Below are 17,034 nucleotides of genomic sequence, written 5' to 3' on the forward strand. Positions count from 1 at the left end.
GGTTCCCTTTCATTTTCAAAGGCAAGAATAGACGTATTAAAACTCTTTTCTATTTTCTCTGCAGCAAGCTCAGCCTAACACAGACTGGCGCTTTTCTCAGACCCAGAGACCTGGAACGAGTGGGTAAGTGCATCTTTCTCCATGTATGTGTCGGGCGAAGGTTTTGTTCCTTTCCATGTTGCTCTCAGTGCTGGGAAGTCCTCAGCGGGCAGCTCTGAGGATGGGGTTTCCCTGTTGCTGGTAGAATTGCCCAGCCAAAGGGCCAGAAATAAGGGATGTTTCTGTGTCAGCTCTGTTTGATGGTAGTGTGAAAGCTCTTTGCAAAGGTGTCTTGTGTTGGTGTTTACAAGAACAGTTAGGAATGGGGGGGAGATGGAGCTGTGAGAAGGTTAAAGGACTGGAAAACATGCTTCACATAGACAGGCTTGTTATCTGAAGTACATTTTTGAGCATTTGGTCTTGATTTCTGCAGAGTCCAGTATCATGATTTCTACCCCTGGTTGGAGGCCAGGGGAAATCACTGTGAGTCCTTTTACCAGCCGAGCTGCTGAAGTGCGTTGCTTGCTCTGGCTTGAGCATCTCATGTCCTACTGCTGCATGAGCCTCTATGGCAGCCAGAGATTGTGTGGATAGGCCCTAGGTCCCCAAAGGCCCTGCTAGAGAAATGTGCCCCTGCCCCATCTAACTGAGCTTCATTTTGTTTGGGTGTTTGGAACCTGTCCTGCATTCCTTGGGAAGCGCCATCACCAGCACAGGGTGGTTCCTTGCTTTGTCTGGGTGCAGAGCCATTTGCGCTCTTCCCCCTAGAGCTGGGCAATGGGGCAGAGTGACTAAGGAAGGCGAAATTAAATCTAAGGGGTCAGGAGACTAACAGGAAGGAGCCTGGAAGGAGACTCAGGCTCTGGTCTCACTCTCAAAACCGTGGCTGAGTTTTTGCTGATTTGTGCATAATGTCAAAAAGATAACAAGCCCTGGCAGTAGAGCAGAGACTGGCCTCCCAAATGAGCACCCGTCTCCTGATCTCTTTCTCTTGCCTCTGGCCCAGAAAAGTTTGCTGTTTGTGGTCCATGGGGAGAAAGCAATGATGGAAAATGTTGAGCAGGTGCCCTTCACCTCTCCTGTCTTCCCTCCTAGTGCTTAGGCATGGGCAGAGGTCCTCCTCAAGGAGGGAGCTTCCTGGAGGACTGTCAGGGTAAGAAAGGACTTACCTTGGGGGACCACCTTCCTCTGTAAATACCCCAGCCACAGATTATTGCGTATGAGGAGACTGGCTCCAGGATAACTCCTATGCTAAAAGATTACAGCAGCAGGAAGAAATTTGGGTGCTGTGCTGCCTTGGCTGGCTGGCTCAGGCCCCATGTGGCTGCAGAGGAGTCACCACATCCCCGTGCTCTGTGGTTCCTGGTGGCCTCCTGGGCAGCTCCCAGGGAGGATGTGACCATGCCATAGTGGCATCCGTCGGGTCCTGGATTTCGGTGTCGGAGCTTGCAGTTAAACACTGGCGGCAGCTGGTTGTATCTGAGCCTTTCCCTGGCTCGGCTTGATCTTTTAGCTTAGCAGAAAGAAAGCTAAGAAAGAGACTGCTGATAGTTGTAATGAGCATTGCAGCAATTAAACTTTGTCATTAGCCTCTCCTGGCCGACAAAGGTAAAATGGATTGAGTATTTGATGTAAAGCTAAATGTATTCCTACTAGAAGCTGAGCATGGGCTTTAAAACAAGGCTATTGCTAGTAAAGTTTTCTCAGAGCTCTGTTGAATCCCCAGCACTGAAAACTTTTTAATCAAGAAAAATCTTCCTAGCCATTTATGCTCTAGTTCAAATGACAATTAACTGGAAAACCCTGTTAACGCAGAAGCACCCAAGAGCCACTGTAATAGTTTTGCTGTGAGAAGAGGGCAAATGAGCCCTGTCAGAACAGCATTACTGCTCCCCTTTCCAGCATCATGCCAGAGCTCAAGGCACGGCACTGGTGCAGTGCAGACCTACCTGTGTCAGGGACCTTTTCTCAGGTCATGGGACAGTGGTCTTCACCCCCCAGATTTAAATCAGGAGAGGTGTTTTTAGTCTAAACCTGTGTTAAAACGTCAAACAGTAGGAGAAAAATTATCCTATGCTCAGTGCCCAGGCTGATCAAACAGGCACATCCTAGGGAGCAGGCTGCTCCCCCCATGCCGTTCCCATGCTCTGCTATGCATTTCCATGTCTGGTGTGTGAACCCGCAGCTACTGAGGAGGGTGCAAGGGCAGCTGCCCCAGCCCTGCCCACTGTTGCTGTCCCTGGTGTCAGCCTGTGTGCAGGCAGGTCACCTCCTGCTGACACATGTCCCTCTCTGACACCCATTTGCTTGGGGAGCTGGAAAAAAAAGCAAAAGAAAAAAAAAAGGGAAAAAAAAAGAGATGTGCTCTTAACTGCATTTGCCTGCTCCAAATTAAATAGCAATAAAGGCAAGGCGGCTTAGGCTGAAGTTTGAATTGGTCCCGACGGGAGCCCGGCACTGACCCTAAGCCGGAAAGCAGGCTAAAAACCCATGTTGTGATTTCTCCTGTGCTGTCTCCATGCAGTTGGAAGAGGGAACAATGCTGTCTTTTCTCAGCATAGCCCTGCCACCAAAACAAATCCCATGTGCCTCCGAGCACCTGGAATCAGCCGAAGCTCAGGGTGAGGTCAGTAAAGCAGGGACCATCTCCCGATCTCGTACGGCACTGCATTCAGAGCACACCGTTATGGGACAACAGAGAGGGATTGTTCCTTTGTGATCTGAAACACGGGCAAGCTCTGGTTGCACATGCTCAGAAAATAGAGGTCAGACAGCATCCTTTAAAAACGCGGTAGGGAGTCAGTCCTGTAGCTGAGTAGAGCGATTCTCAATTAATCTCATTTGGGAGAAAATGGAGGATAAATTGATTTGTATAATCATGTTTTTATTTTATTTTCTAAAAAAAAAAAAGAGAAAGAAATGCACCTATGCTGTCTCTGGGCAAACGTTAATGAATACAGAATAATACTGAGCAGCAAAAGCAATTCCCAGACAAATCAGACCAGTGGCTGTAGTGGGGATTACAGTGCTGAACGGTCCAAGCAGTGCAGGCGTGGAGCCTGGCAGCACTGCAGGGCATCCCCTGGGGCTGGCAGCGCGGGATGTCCCTGGGCTTGGAGTGTAGGGGACAGCACAAGGGCTGGGACTGGTACAGGGGTAAGAAAAATCAGCCCTGTGCATCCATGGTACTTTCCCAACAAGCATCTTTGTAGGCTGGATCTCTGTGCACCAGTGCGTTCAGCAAAGCACTGGCCTCTGGTCAGGGTCTGCCACCTGCAGCAGGGGAAGGCTCTGGGTTGCAAAAGAGGTGGGGAATCCTCCTGTCATGGGACTATGGGGACAAGCCCAGAGAGACCATGGGGGGGCCTCGCCAGGGGGTGGGGAGCAGTGTGAGAGCCCTGCGTGGTGCTGGGGAAGGGAGGAGCAAAGCTGCAAAGGAGAGTGGAGGGCTGTAACCCTGAATCTCCCCGTGCCACTGGTTTCCAGTGCTTCCCCTCCCAGGCTGGACATGAAATGTGGATGCTCGCTTCACTTGCCTGTTAAACAGCACCAGCAGCACCTCAGCTGCCCCGAGGGGGGTTTGCAGCTGGTTGTGGAGATGCTGCAGCAGTGCTGATGGCAGAGCTGCAAAGGATAGGAGGGGCTTTTTCTTTCTGTCTTTCTTTCTTTCTTTTTCTTTCTCTTTCTTTCTTTCTTTCTTTCTTTCTTTCTTTCTTTCTTTCTTTCTTTTTCTCTTTCTTTTTCTTTCTTTCTTTCTTTCTTTCTTTCTCTCTCTCTCTCTTTCTCTTTCTTTCTCTTTCTCTTTCTCTTTCTCTTTCTCTTTCTCTTTCTCTTTCTCTTTCTCTTTCTCTTTCTCTTTCTCTCTCTCTCTCTCTCTCTCTCTGTCTCTTCTCTGTCTCTCTCTCTCCCTCTCTCTCTTTCTCTCTCTCGTTCTCTCGTTCTCTCGTTCTTTCTTTTGACTAAAGGGAGCCTGCCTGGGAAAGGTGGGGGGACCACAATGGAAAAAAAGTATCCCAAGAATATTCCCTAAAGCTCACAGAAGCTCACTTTCCCCAGTGTCTGCAGAGCCTGCAGGTGCTGCCAAAGGCTGGCAACAGAAGGAGGGAGCTTCTGGTATGTGGTCAGGGTGTGCCTTCATCACCCCAGCATGGCAGGACAGGGAGGTGACACACACGTTGTCCCGCAAACAGCGGGACAGTGATAGGCAAGCTGGTGGGGTGGCACAGCCAGTAACCGAGTCCTTCCCCAGCAGAAGACAGCAGCGAGGGGCTTGCTTTGCTGATTTCCATGCAAGTGGCAGAAGTGTAGCATATCGGAAACTTCCACCTGGCCTTCGGATCTGGTTGAAACCACGCAGCAGGTTCCAGAAGCTGGGGTGGTGGAATGAGCGGATGGACAGCATGGGGGAAGGAAGCAAGCTGAAAAAGCAAGCAGGACATGGTGTTTGAGGCGGTATCATCCAGAGAACATGTGCCTAGTGGGCATGGGTGTCACAGCGGTTCCTGGGGGTGGCCTCTGGCACTTTTAGGAAGTTTTAGGAAACTGGGTCTGATCTGCGGGTATCTGTCCTGAAGGCTCCCAGGGGTTGAGGCCACCAGCTGTGACAGTGGTGTTCACTTCTGGGTAGGAGGTTTCACAGGTCCTGCAGGTGAATCAAAGATGTGTGGCAGCTTTGGGGCCAGATTTGCTGCTGCTTCTGGCTGTTTTTCATCCTTCTGCCTGTGCAGACACTGGAGCCTTGAGTGATTACTCAGCGCCTCCTGCAGCACGCAGACCATGGGGCTGCTCTTGGCGTCTTGGCTGCTAGGGCCTGCATGGGGCTGCGGAGCTCAGACACCAGCTTGTGCCACATCCTGGGCTGCCCAGGAGAGGAGCTGCATTTTGGTGACTGTTTGAGGTTGCTGTGCAGTCCTTGCCCCCCACCCCTGGCTGTCTTTTGCTCAGCAAACACCTGGGAGGGAGCCACGTAAGCCCAGCAGGGGCCGGGCAGTTGTGTTTGCAAAGTGAGGTGTTGCCCTGGTGGGTGTTGAAGCAGGAAAGGTTGAAGACCACGGAGCTGCTCCCAGCTTTAGGTGGGACTGTGGTTTCCTATTGATTGTCATGGTGACAACGCTGCTTTAATGCATTACAAGGCTGCTCAGAGCCTGTCTTGGCTCCAAGCGGGTGCTGCGGTCTGTGATGCTGCTGGGTGCTGGGATGGGGATAGGAGGGAGAGACCCCCGCAGGAGCTGGCCTGGTGCTGGGGGCAGGAGTGGTCCTGCCAGGTGGGACAGGAGGTGGGGAGCCCCGCATGGGGACAGGGACATATCACATTAATGGGACGTGTTCCTCTCTCTGGACAGTCCCCAGCGCATCAGGAGTTACGTCATCACAGCGTTATGTATAGAAATGTTATTTTAGGGAATTTAGCAGGTGTGACATGTATTAGTTTAATTTTTCTCTCTCCATCTGCTTCCTGTGCAGCTGAGCACATGCCACGCTTGGCTGCAGAGGCTCCGGGATCCGACAAACAGGCGCAAGAACATTTCCAAAGAATTTCTCTAAATAGCTTCCCCAGCATCTTTGTGGCATGGGGGGGGGGGGTGACAGGACAGGCGGTGATGGGCTGCGTAGCATGAGCACTGCGCTCGGAGGGGGGACTGGAAGAGCCGTCTTGGTGAGGGGCTCCCCCTGTCCCCCATTCTCCACTCGCAGAGACATCGTGGCCTTTGTTCTGCCCCCACCACGCAGAGCAGCATCTCAGCGCCTTGGCCAGCATCCCCCTCGCTCCGTCAGGCTGCGAGCCTCCCCCCCACCTTGCTGCTAAAATTTGGCGAGCCCCTTTGCAAAGTCAGGGTCTGAAATCTGCGCCTTGCCCAAGCCCTCCCCAGCGCCTGTAATTGCATTACGGAAGAGGCAGGGAATGTGCAGAGCATGGGGGAAGGGCGGGCGGCATCCTCTGCTAGAGGAGAAGGAAAAAAGGAATTGCAGCAAGTTTTGAGCCGGTGCTGTAATTTGGGAGGGCTCCGGCTTGGGCAGTGGGACCGCTGGAGGATGGGGCTGCAGGGAGGGGGATGCTGGCCCTGGGGCACAGCCGTGTCCCCAGCACACCTCCAGAGCTGGCTGTGACAGATCCTTTCCCTGCTGCTTGTCACTGTGCCAGCGTGAAAACGCTGGAGGCTGAGATTTTATTTCTGGTGCTGCCTCTGGCTGGGGCTGGGTGTGGGAAGCAGCTTAGGCGGGTGAGGGGCTGGAAGGGAGACAGACGGAGCGGGGAAAGCCAGCAGTGCAAGGGGAGGGGGACAGGCTGGGGTGCAGGCTGGGAGCATCAGGGCTGCTTGGGAATGGGGCTGGGGGAAGGGGCTTGGAGAAACTGCCCAGCTCTGGAGGCAGGGAGAGGGATGCTGCAGCTGGTCCTGCCCCTGCAGGGAGGTGATGGGAGGCTAGGGTAGCACCCAGAGACAGGGAGTGAAAGGGGAAGGGGCTGGGGGGTGAGGTGGACCCCAGTCATGTTCCCCCACCCCCCCAGCAGGGAAGCCTGGGGGTGGCTGGGGCTGTGGGGTGCGACCAGCACTGGCACGGGGGCTGCTGCTGGAAGAGCTGGAAAACCCCAAAGGTGAGAGGTGGCTGAGGGTGGCACCACCCTGCCAGGCACCCCTGGGGAGACAGAGCCTCATCCTTGGGATATGGGGCACCCAGCGGCCGCTTGAGCCTTGGCAGCACCCTTCTGGCACAAATCAACTTCTCCATTTTCCTGTGGCACTGCTACAGCCTGGCCTTCCAGCTGCAGAATGAGCAAAACAATTTTTTTTTTTCAGAATTTCACTGGGCAGTTGTGCAAATAAATGTTTGTGAGGCATTTGGATGCCATAGTAACAAGCTCCATAGAAACCCTGCAAGGAAATGAATAATTCTGTACTGGAAGTGAAAGTTATATAGGGACAACATGTTGGTCAGGGGAAGCAGAAAAGAGCCGGTCAGCAAAGCACCCGGGTCCACCCCATGCATGGCTTGGACAGATGCTTGTGGAAAGCCCCTGCCCTGCTGTGTAATTAGCCAGCTGTGTGATGTGGAGCCGTATCAAAGGCTGCAGGACAGACCTTTCATTTTGGCATTTCATAACGTCCACGCGTCTCGTTTGGCTGGGTTTGATAATGTCCGGATCGACCTGGCTGTGTATGCGCACCTGTGGGCGCCCACGTCCCCATGTGCTTCCCGTGCTCCGTGTGTCTACTACGCTCTGATCCCCCTCGGATGCAGCATCAATGGGTTCCTCTTTGTCTCAAATGCAGGCTTGCTTCCTTCCCTCCAGTCCTAGTGCTGGATGCCTTCCCAAAAACAAAGGCCAGCTATTTTCTGAGCTTTGAAGTGTGGAATAGAATTAAACAGGAAAAAAAAAAATCTGTCCTCTGTAGGATGGGTTTATATAAAAAGCCTATTGAGTCAACACCATTTGTATTAAAAACTGCAAGTCCTTGCAGTCATTTCCATAGGAACCAGGCTCCCGTTCCGGGCAGCGTCCCCGCAACAGCCGGGGGGAGCGGGATGCTCGCTGCTGAGCTGTGCACCAGCCATTCATGGCTCCGTCCTATAGCCCTGGCAGACGGCCAGCTGTGGTCATCAGCTGTGTGCCTGGCTGGTTGTTGTTTTTTTTTTTTTTTTAGTGCAAGAAGTTATTTTAGGGTGTTTTTAGATTACTGCATTTATTTTTCCTCTGCTTCTGAATTCTGAATGATTGCACTCGTAAGTAATTCAGCACTTGAATTTCCTGCTTACAGAGATGAGCTCAATACCATTTCTGCAACTCTGGCATTTCTAAAATAGCTTTTCTGCATGACACCACGGGGAGCAGGGACATGCTTTGGGCCTGTTTGTGCACTTAGGGAGTGCTGGGTGCAGCAGGCTTGGGGAAAAGGACCTCGGGACACCAGGTTGAACAGGAGAACAACTGGATACTGGTTTGTACTGGCAAGGCCGTGATGTCACATCAAAGAGGTGTCAAACCTCAGTCTCTGACTTCAAAACAGAGGTCAAAGCACCAGAATGCTACAATTTAAAAAAATTGTCACCTTCTTCTGCTTTTCCTTTCCTCTGTCCCCAGATCCGATTGTTGTTCAGGGGCTGCCCTGAGAGGCAGCACCAGGAGGGATGTGCGGGGCTGCCCGCACCCAGCATTTCGGGACGGGGTTCTTGCAGCACTGGTAAAGCTGGGACTGCCAGCCGGGGAGGGGGCAGGGAGCACTGGGGTTAAGCGGTGACTGCATGGGCTGTGGTTTGACACAGGGTTTAGGTTCCTAAGCCCTTTATAGGATCTAGCCTGGGGCTCTGTTCCCAGCCCAGACATGGAGCAGGTCAGCACCTGGTCCTCAGCTGTCCTCTCGCCTGCGGAGTCAGGGCATGGCCCTGGTACGAACACTGAGATCAGCCGGCAAGGCGGGCAGACCTCGCTGCTGGCCGTCTTGAAATCGTGCCACCGTACGCACAGCGGGGGATCGATATAAATAGGTTTTGGGATGCCCTGGGTTGCAACAGATGGCAGGTATTTCGGCAGCCTAGCAGGGCAGCCTCTGCTACTTCGGGGACTGCTCGCATCCCACGCAGACGAAGCCGGGCTGTGAGAGCGGTAACGTTTGTGCTGCTTTGTGCAGCAAGGAGCCACAGGAAGGGTGATTGTGTGGGGCTGCACAGGTCCTGCGTCTCTTCAGGCACTTTGCTTAAGGCCAGCTCTGCAGCTGGGTACCCAGGAGGGTCCATGTGTACACCTCTGTTACGCTCACCGCTCCTTGAGTTTCGGAGGGACTTTGCATGTATATACCTGTCACTGGGTCTGTACCAGCTGCGTGATAGAGCAGGGCTACCTGGGGTGCAATCAGAGCTCTCCAACACACTTAGCCAAGCATCTGCTTTTTTAAAATTCTTGTGTACAGGACACTTGTACACCAGGGAAAGCTGGTGTGCATTTGGGACTTCCCTCCTTGAAAAGCTTTGATGCAGCTGGGGCAGGGACCCAGGCACCAGACCCAGGTCCCCATGGTGGATCTGTGCCATGGTCACCTGGCTGGTGGGATTTTGAGGTCTCCATGCTGGAAGCAGGGCTCTGGGAAAACATCCCTGGCCTCTCCGGAGGGAAAGTGAGGCCGCGAGTGAAGGGTGGCTGAGCACAGCTGCCGGGCACCTGGCAGGCATCAATGCAGAGCTTGTTAGGCAGCGCACAGAGCGCTGATTGTAACCTCACTACAAAATCTCCTCCTGGACCAAAGCCTGGTGGCACCCCCAGAGCTTTCCCAGGCAGACCCGTGGTGCTCAGCCTCTATCAGCCTGCCCCAGGGAACCACGGTGGTCACCCACCTCGTCTCGTGGCTCTTGGTGGCTGCTCCTGGCCTCCCTTCAGAGCAGGAGCCGCAGAGACGGGCAGCTGCCTCCCTGCTGATCCCCAATCCCCTGGCTCCGTGGGATTTTCTCACCCTCAGTCCCATGAATGAAGCTGCAGAGTGGAGTCGTAGCTTGAAATAACTTGAAAGGACAGCCACCTCACGTGGCCTGCAAAAGGAACTTGGTCATACAGGGGCATATGCTGCTCTGTGGCTCTAGGACTGGCATTCTTTGTGGTCATTAACTGGTGGGAAGGCATCTATGGGGTTTTCAAGGTCTTTAGGTGCTGGCTGTCTCAACCAGCAGGAGTTAGGAAGGCATTCCTGGAAGTGCCACTCAGCCCCAAGTACTTTTGGTATTGGTGGTTATTCTTCAAAAGCCTTGGAGAGGCATGGAGACCTCTGAAAGTGTTTATAGACTCTGGAGGGTTATTTAATAGAGGGATTTAAAGCCCACAGCCTCCTCTCTGCCAGCACTGCCCTCAGAGCTGCCCAATGCATCCACAGCCTTGGCTTCTGAAGCCCACTCCTCCTCGTCCAGCTGGGTAACTTGCTGCTTCCTTTCTTTTCCCGTAGCTCCCAGAATGGAGAGGAAGGTGGAGCCTGGCCGAACAACCAATTTGACACGGAGATGCTGCAAGCCATGATCCTGGCATCGGCAAACGGTCAGTGTCCTTTGCATGTGGGGAAACCACGGCACTTGCCCTCATAGGGGCTTCTCAGATGCATGCCATGAGGTCAGATGCTTGTGGGATTGACGTGAGCGGGTTAGCTGGAGTGGCTTTGGATGGATGAGCTGAACAGAGGAGAGGACATCTGCGTTACCCTGTGGGGGGGCGGGCAGGGGAGGTGCCATCAGCAGAGTGCAGACAGGGCACCCAAACTGTGCTGCCTGTGCACTGGACAGTGTCATCTGCCCCACGATGGAATTGTGGTGAACGAATGAACTGGTCTTGGGATGTATTACGAGCTGTTCCAGAAGGCTGCAGTAGACAAAATACCTGCTGTGTTCCATTGGCTGCCGGTGGCCAGAAGCAGGCATTCAGGCAAAGCTTGGGAGCAGGAGGCTGCTGTAGAGAAGCAGCTCTCTTACATCCCCACGGTGAGGGGGAGCTCACTGCAGCAGGGATGCTCCGAGGGTAGACCTGGAGGTCGTCAGAGCGGGACCCCCAGCACAGCTTGTGTCCAGCACCCCACTGGGGCTCACCGGGGTCAGCCTGGGGCTGCGGCTGGGCCTCCGGGCTGCAGTCGCTGGGCTTCCTTTGGGGTAATTCCTGTGTTTCCTTGGGTTGTCCTGCTTTACGGCTGCATTGTGTGAAAGCAGCAGACGGGGAGGAGTGGTCTGTGCACCCGCGATTTCCCTGGCTTTGTGTAAGTGCAATTACCACTCTACGCAACGCTCCGGATAAAGAGCACAGTTTTCATAAAGCCTTTATTTATAAATACCTCCAGGCTTTTTCCCCCCCTCGGTTTAAAAATAGAAACAACAGCACAGCCATAAAACCCTGGGTAAAATGCTTCGGATGTTTTCTCTGAGCTCTTGGGAGAGAAGGAATCTGGGGGAGGAGGGATGTGCTTGATGCTGCTTTCTTGGAAAGCCGCTGCAGCCCTCTGCAGCCACCAGGCAGCCCTGAGCCACAGCTGCCGGGGAAGGGGACGAAGGAATTGGGCAATGGTGTTGTTTACGCTCAGGGGAAAAAAGAAACGATGTGAAAATGTGGCTCTGCTCTGAACAACAGCCCTGGAAAAAACAGCCTGCGGGGGCCCATGTGGTTATCATTCCTGATGCCTCCTGATCCGGTTTCCTTGCTCACAAATAACCTGGTTTTCTGGCTGCCTCAGGACCTGAGAGCTGTGCAGGTCCCTTCCAGGTCAGGCTCTGGCTCCTGCGTAGCCCCAGGCCCTATTCAGGCAAATCTCCCCCAGTCCACATGTCTCCGAGGGCCCTAACCTCTCCCCAGGGGGCTGAATTACAGCAGAGCCCCCCAGGAGAGGAGGACGAGTGGCTTTCCCTGCTGTAGCGCAGGGAGAGGCATCTTGGAGGTGTCTCCTTCCCTTGAGACACAGCCCCAGCCCCATCTCTCCACCTTCAGTGCAGCATAAGCCCTCAAAAGTGTTCCCTCCCGCCCCCCACCCCCCACTGGAGCTGTATTTTCATCAGTCTCCTCTGCTCCCTACTTTGCTGCTTTCGCTCAGTAAGTTAATAGTGCTGATTGGAGCAGGCTTTGATGAGGGGCAGGGCTAATTGCCCATTAAGCTTTGTGTTGCTCATCCTCTGGTAATGTTTCCTGGTTGTTTAATGGTTCTCATCTCTTAATGTCCCCTGCTGGGCTCTGGTTGAGCTCCGGAGGGGAGGAAGCTCCTATGAGCCTGAGCTGCTCCATGCTGGAGACCTCCAGGGGCAGAAGTTCCTCTGATGCTGCTCTGCTCCACCAGCTTCTGGAAAGGGCTGGTGCTGTCCTACCTGCGTCCTTACCCTGTGCTATCTTTGTCCTTCATTTCAAATCCTCTGGCTCCTCTGCCCTCAGAGCTGGGAGCCTGGGAAGTTTGAAAATCCAGTGTTTTTTAGCAGTCTGCAGGGGCAGAGGCAGCTGCTGGGACAGACCAAGGAGCAGGGATGCTCCAGGAAACCAGATACTGAAGGGCAGGCGTATGAGGCACACTGTCCTTAAAATACTTCATCTTTTGTCAAGAATTTATAGGGGTGCTGTGAGACAGCGAGGGAGCCCGCAGACAGCGAGGCGGCCCGGGCAGCCTCGCTATATTGGGTCTCCAAAAGCCCCAGCAGCAGCTGCAGCAGCAAGTGCTCCAGAGCTGCCTCCCCCGGCCTCCTGTCCCCTCTGCTTATGGGGGAAGTGGAGCCAGAAGGTGGTTATTTTTGCCAAAGCCTTGTTTTCCTCCTCGCCATGTGGCTGCAGGGGCCTCAGGGCTTTTTTTGGATAATGGCTGGCCACTGGTGAAGGCTGAGCATAACCTTTCCAGCAAGAAGAAGCGAAGTGCCCTGCTTGGCACAAGCAGCTTGGTGCTGAGTTATAAACCTCTATTGTCCCTGTTCCCTCTTCTTTTCAGCCCTAATGGCAATGTTACCTAGAAACAGCCCTTTGCTCTTGTGCTGGACCAACTGGCGGGCTGGGAACCTCACAGGAGGCATTTTCTCCTGGAAAGCTGTGCTGTGACTGCAAACGAGTTCGTGGGGACCAGTTGTGCTGGGTGCTGCCGGGAGCCCCCAGACCCCTCCTGCACAAAGCATCTGGGACACTTCTTGGGCATGGGACACTGTTCCCAACACCCCAGGCCCCCACCCAGGCTGTCACAGGCTAAATTGCAGCAATGGACAAGACCACAAAAAAGATCTGCCCGGCTGCAGCCTGGCCTGGGCACAGCTCCAGGCGTCCCAGCACAGCTCAGAACCCCCCAGCAGGTGTGGGGCTGGGCTGGATTTAATGGAATGAGATTCTGCTGGGACCAGCAGTCACAAACCTCTGATAGCCATTTTAAAATGAGAAGGTAGCGAGCAGTAAAACCCTGAAATGGAGAGTGAGCACTGAACGTTTGCAGTAAATGTAATCGCCTGGCCCTGCACCTCTTCCCCAGCCCATCTGCCTGTGCTCCTCCAGCCCCAGGTCCCCAGAGCCCCCAGATTCTGGGACCCTTCCAGGAAGAGCTGTCCCCAGCCTGTTACCGAGCTCGTGCTGTGTTTTCCTCCCTCTGCTCCAGCGGAGCAGCTGTAATTTTTCAAGCTGCGATTGCTTAATGCTCCTGACCTCTCCGAGGGGGCACGCACACAGGAATATTTCGGGGCACTGGGGGGCTCGGTGCCCTGACAGAAGGATGGATCAGCTGCCTCTGCCCGCTGGGGGCAAAGCCAAGGCAACGTGGAGGCGTGTGTGGGTCTGATCCGGAGAGAGGCGATGCGCGAGGGGACCAGCCCCTGCCTTCTGCTGGTGGTTTGCCTCTACTCCTGCAGGCTGGGGGAGGAGGGACGAGCAGTCTTGGGCTCTGCCTTGGGCCCCTCAGGCGCCCAGGGTTTCCCACAGGGAAATGTACGGGGATGCTGGCTGGGGCCACGTGTGTTGGAGCTGAGGGTGCGGGGCTGCTGGAGGAGTGCTGCTCATGCTCTGCCCTCCCTCCCCGCTCGTTTCTCCCCCCTCCCGTGGTCTCCCCCCGTTTCCGTCTGGTCTCTGCCTCCAGCATCCTAGGGGGGCCCTGCTCTCTGCAGCAGGCCAGCAGTGAATTCCCTTCCCTTCCCTTCCCTTCCCTTCCCTTCCCTTCCCTTCCCTTCCCTTCCCTTCCCTTCCCTTCCCTTCCCTTCCCTTCCCTTCCCTTCCCTTCCCTTCCCTTCCCTTCCCTTCCCTTCCCTTCCCTTCCCTTCCCTTCCCTTCCCTTCCCCCACTCCCAGATCTGCACTAGCACAGGGATCGCTTTGTGCTCGGCTTCCTGGAGCCATTTTGCAGTACTGCAAGGGAGGGATTTTCTTTATTGATTTGTCTGCTCCCAGAATAAACCTGGCTGGGAAAAAGCTGGAGTCAGGGGTTTAGATGCAGGGGCAGGGAAAAAACAAACAAACAAACAAACAACTGTAGAGCTCGGTATTGGATTTGCCGTAATGCACTGCTAATGGTTGGGGCTGCTCGGTGTATACATTGGGCTGCTGGCGGGGGGGGGGGACATTGGTCTCTGGGGATCGGGGCAGAGCAGGAGAGGTTGTGTCCTGCCCTGGCATCCCCCATCCCCAAACCCCAAGGGCTCAGCCTGGCCTTCCTCCTGGGAGACGCCAGGAGGGAGGAGGAGGATGCTCGGCGGCATCTCCCCCGTGCGATAACGGTGAAGGCAGGTTTGGGGAGCAGGCTGACCACCCGCGCTAACGTCCTGCCCTTTTCTCTGCCCCCGCAGAGGCTGCTGACGGCAACTCGACGCTCGGGGGGGCACGGGCACCATGGGCCTGAGCGCCCGCTACGGCCCCCAGTTCACCCTGCAGCACGTCCCCGATTACCGGCAGAACGTCTACATCCCGGGCAGCACCGCCACCCTCACCAACGCCGCCGGCAAGCGCGATGCCAAGGGCGCCGGGTCCTCAGGCGGCAACAAGAAGAAATCCGGGAAGAAGGAGAAGGAGAAGAAGTAGAGAGGAGACCTCAGAGCGTCAGGGCAGCGCGCTCCAGCACTCCCCCAAAACACAGGAGGACGAATGTGGATTTTATTTTATTTTTTAACGATTTTTTTTTTGGTGATGCAAAAGTTAGGAAGCGCTGCGAATGTATCATCATCATCAGAGCTAGGAGCAGGGTGTCTCTGCTGTTAGATCTCATGATGAAAACCAATCCGGAAAATGAAAGCTAACGCAAACAAGTGCCCTGTTAATACTAGCCAACGTTTTATACGACCCCTCGGGTATTAGAATATGCAAGGTGGAAGGGCTTCTGCCATGTCTTCGGACTTGATTTGTTCCCAGATTGTCCGAGAAAGGCACAAGGCTTGTGCTCGGCTTTGTCCAGTGTAAATAATTTTAACAGCGATCTTTTAATTTATAGACCTTTGATCATTTTTGGAAAGAAAAAGCAACTTCCTAGCCTAGAACCCATGCTCCAGATTTTTTGCTCTTTAACTTTCCTGTAGCGAAATTCACCCTGAGCTAGTCATAGCAGTGGATTTGTTGGTAAGGAGTGCTTCGGTTCCTGTTTACCTGTTACCCCCCCCCCCAAAAAAAAAGAAAAAAAACAAGTGTTTATATTGCATGAATCAAAGGGAACAATGCAGAGCTGCATCCTAAACATTTATTTTTTTTTAAGTGCAACCGGCGATGGCCTGAAAAATGAGATAAAAACTCCTGGTGTCTGAGCAGGAGGGAATTCAGCGCGGGGCTCCTGAGGTGCGCACAGCTGCCCCGGCGGTTCTGGGGGTCTCTGAAGAGCAGACACATCTCATCCCTCTTTTGCAGTAAATATTTATATGTACAGTAAATGTCCTTTTGGAATTAAAGCTAAGGGAGTCACAGCCCCCCCGCGGCAGGCTCCTTCCACCCATGAGGGGGGGCCGGGGGCCTGCCCACGTCTCCCCCCGTCGCTCCTGCATGCCCGTCACTGGCGTCACGCCTGCAGCAGCACACTGTGCTCCACAGACCCCGGGGTGTCCTCGCATGCCCACGCAGCTCGGGGTAAAGGCACCGGTGGAGGCGCCGTGTCTGTCTGGGGCTGGGGGGGTCACCGTTTTGTACTGGGGCGGGGGTGTTGGGTACTGAGTAAGTGACAGTTGGCGCAGTGGCACCTGGGGACACAACCCAGGCCAGGGACCAGCAAGCTGGGGGTGAGTGCGTGGTGTCCCTGCAAAGGGGGGTGCAGCTGGCACCAGGAGGGTGGAGGTGGCGCTGGCTTTGGGATTGCCGCCCCGCAGAGGGAGCAGGAGGATGAGGAATAGGATTTCTCCACACTGCGCACCTTTCAAGCAAACCCAGCCCGGAGAAGGGTCCCGGTGGCCTCAGCAGCACTGCCCGTGCCACCCACTGCTCGGGGCACCCCAAGCTTCCCGTTTCAGAGCAGTCATGGGCGCCCGTGTGGGCAGAGAGGGGCTTTTGGTACCCAGAGGTGGGGAGGCTGTAGCCACCTCGGGATCTGCTCAGTTTCCTGCGGGTTCCTTTTTCTCTTTTTAATCACTAACACATAACTCACCCGAGCAGGTCCAGCCCCGCACAGGATGCTCACGGCGCCCCGTCCACCTCCACGGCTGCAGGGAGCAGCCCCCACCCCTAGTGCCGCTTCCACAGGCCCACGTAGCTGCCACGTCCGCTCTAGAAACGCTGTAGCTGAATCGTAGTCTTTATATTTCTTTTTAATCTGCAAGCTGAAGGTAGTGTAGTGAGTGTCGTGTATTTAGTGACGTGTTATTTTTATCTCGGTAACTAACTTGTGGACACCAGTATTTTCGATTTCTCTGTATCTTCTTTCCATGTGGTCTGTGCTCCGAGTGTACGTGAGATGAAACACGTTTGCCCCCTCAATGTGTCTAATATTGAATTATACTTATATATTATATATATGCTTATATCCTTCTTATACCCATATAGACCAACGTCAATGTGTTACACGCAAGTTTTATACTCTAATATTTATATTGCTTTTTTTCTTTGGGAAAAAAAAATAATAAAATGGTTTCTTCTGGATGGTGGTCATTACTGTGGGAAGGGACAGGGGGGACAGGACCAGGTGCCGGGGCTGCTGGCCGGAGGTGGCCAAGCGTGGTCCGGGGATGCTCTCGGGTCCCCCCAGTCCTCGGCTCCCCTCCACCTCTGGTGGCATGGAATGCTCCCCATGGAGCAGCCCCCGGGGTCCACTGCTGCAGCCCCTTCCCCAGCACCGGGGGGGGGGGGGTCACTCCCCGGCCCGGGCTCCCCGCCTGCGATGGGGGGAGGCGGAATGGGGGGGGGGGGGGTGTCAGGGGCTGGGTCCTGCGGGGGGGCAGCACCCCGTGGCTCGGGGTGTCGCAACCGCTGAGGGACAAATAGGCGGCTGCTGCCAGATCGGGGGTGGGGGGGACAGAACAGCCCCGGCAGGCATCTACCCCCCCCCACCCCCTTCCTGCGTCCGCGGGGGCTGTGACCGCCCCCCCCCCCCATTCTTTAGCAGCACGCGGGAGGCTCCAGGCACAGCCC

General features: G+C 54.8%; 1 protein-coding gene across 1 annotated transcript in view; it reads left to right on the forward strand.

The window, feature by feature from the left end:
• LOC118256151 (protocadherin gamma-A10-like) overlaps positions 1 to 16,543 on the forward strand; it is a 101,164-nt gene extending 84,621 nt beyond the window's left edge. Inside the window, 4 exon segments of the mRNA XM_050713604.1 lie at positions 65 to 123; positions 9,966 to 10,054; positions 14,283 to 14,306; positions 14,309 to 16,543. Of these exon segments, the coding sequence (XP_050569561.1) occupies positions 65 to 123; positions 9,966 to 10,054; positions 14,283 to 14,306; positions 14,309 to 14,514 (378 nt within the window). The 3' untranslated portion in view covers positions 14,515 to 16,543.
• The last annotated feature ends 491 nt before the right edge of the window (positions 16,544 to 17,034 follow it).

Source organism: Cygnus atratus, chromosome 14 (assembly GCF_013377495.2).
Source record: "Cygnus atratus isolate AKBS03 ecotype Queensland, Australia chromosome 14, CAtr_DNAZoo_HiC_assembly, whole genome shotgun sequence".
Lineage (NCBI taxonomy): Eukaryota > Metazoa > Chordata > Aves > Anseriformes > Anatidae > Cygnus > Cygnus atratus.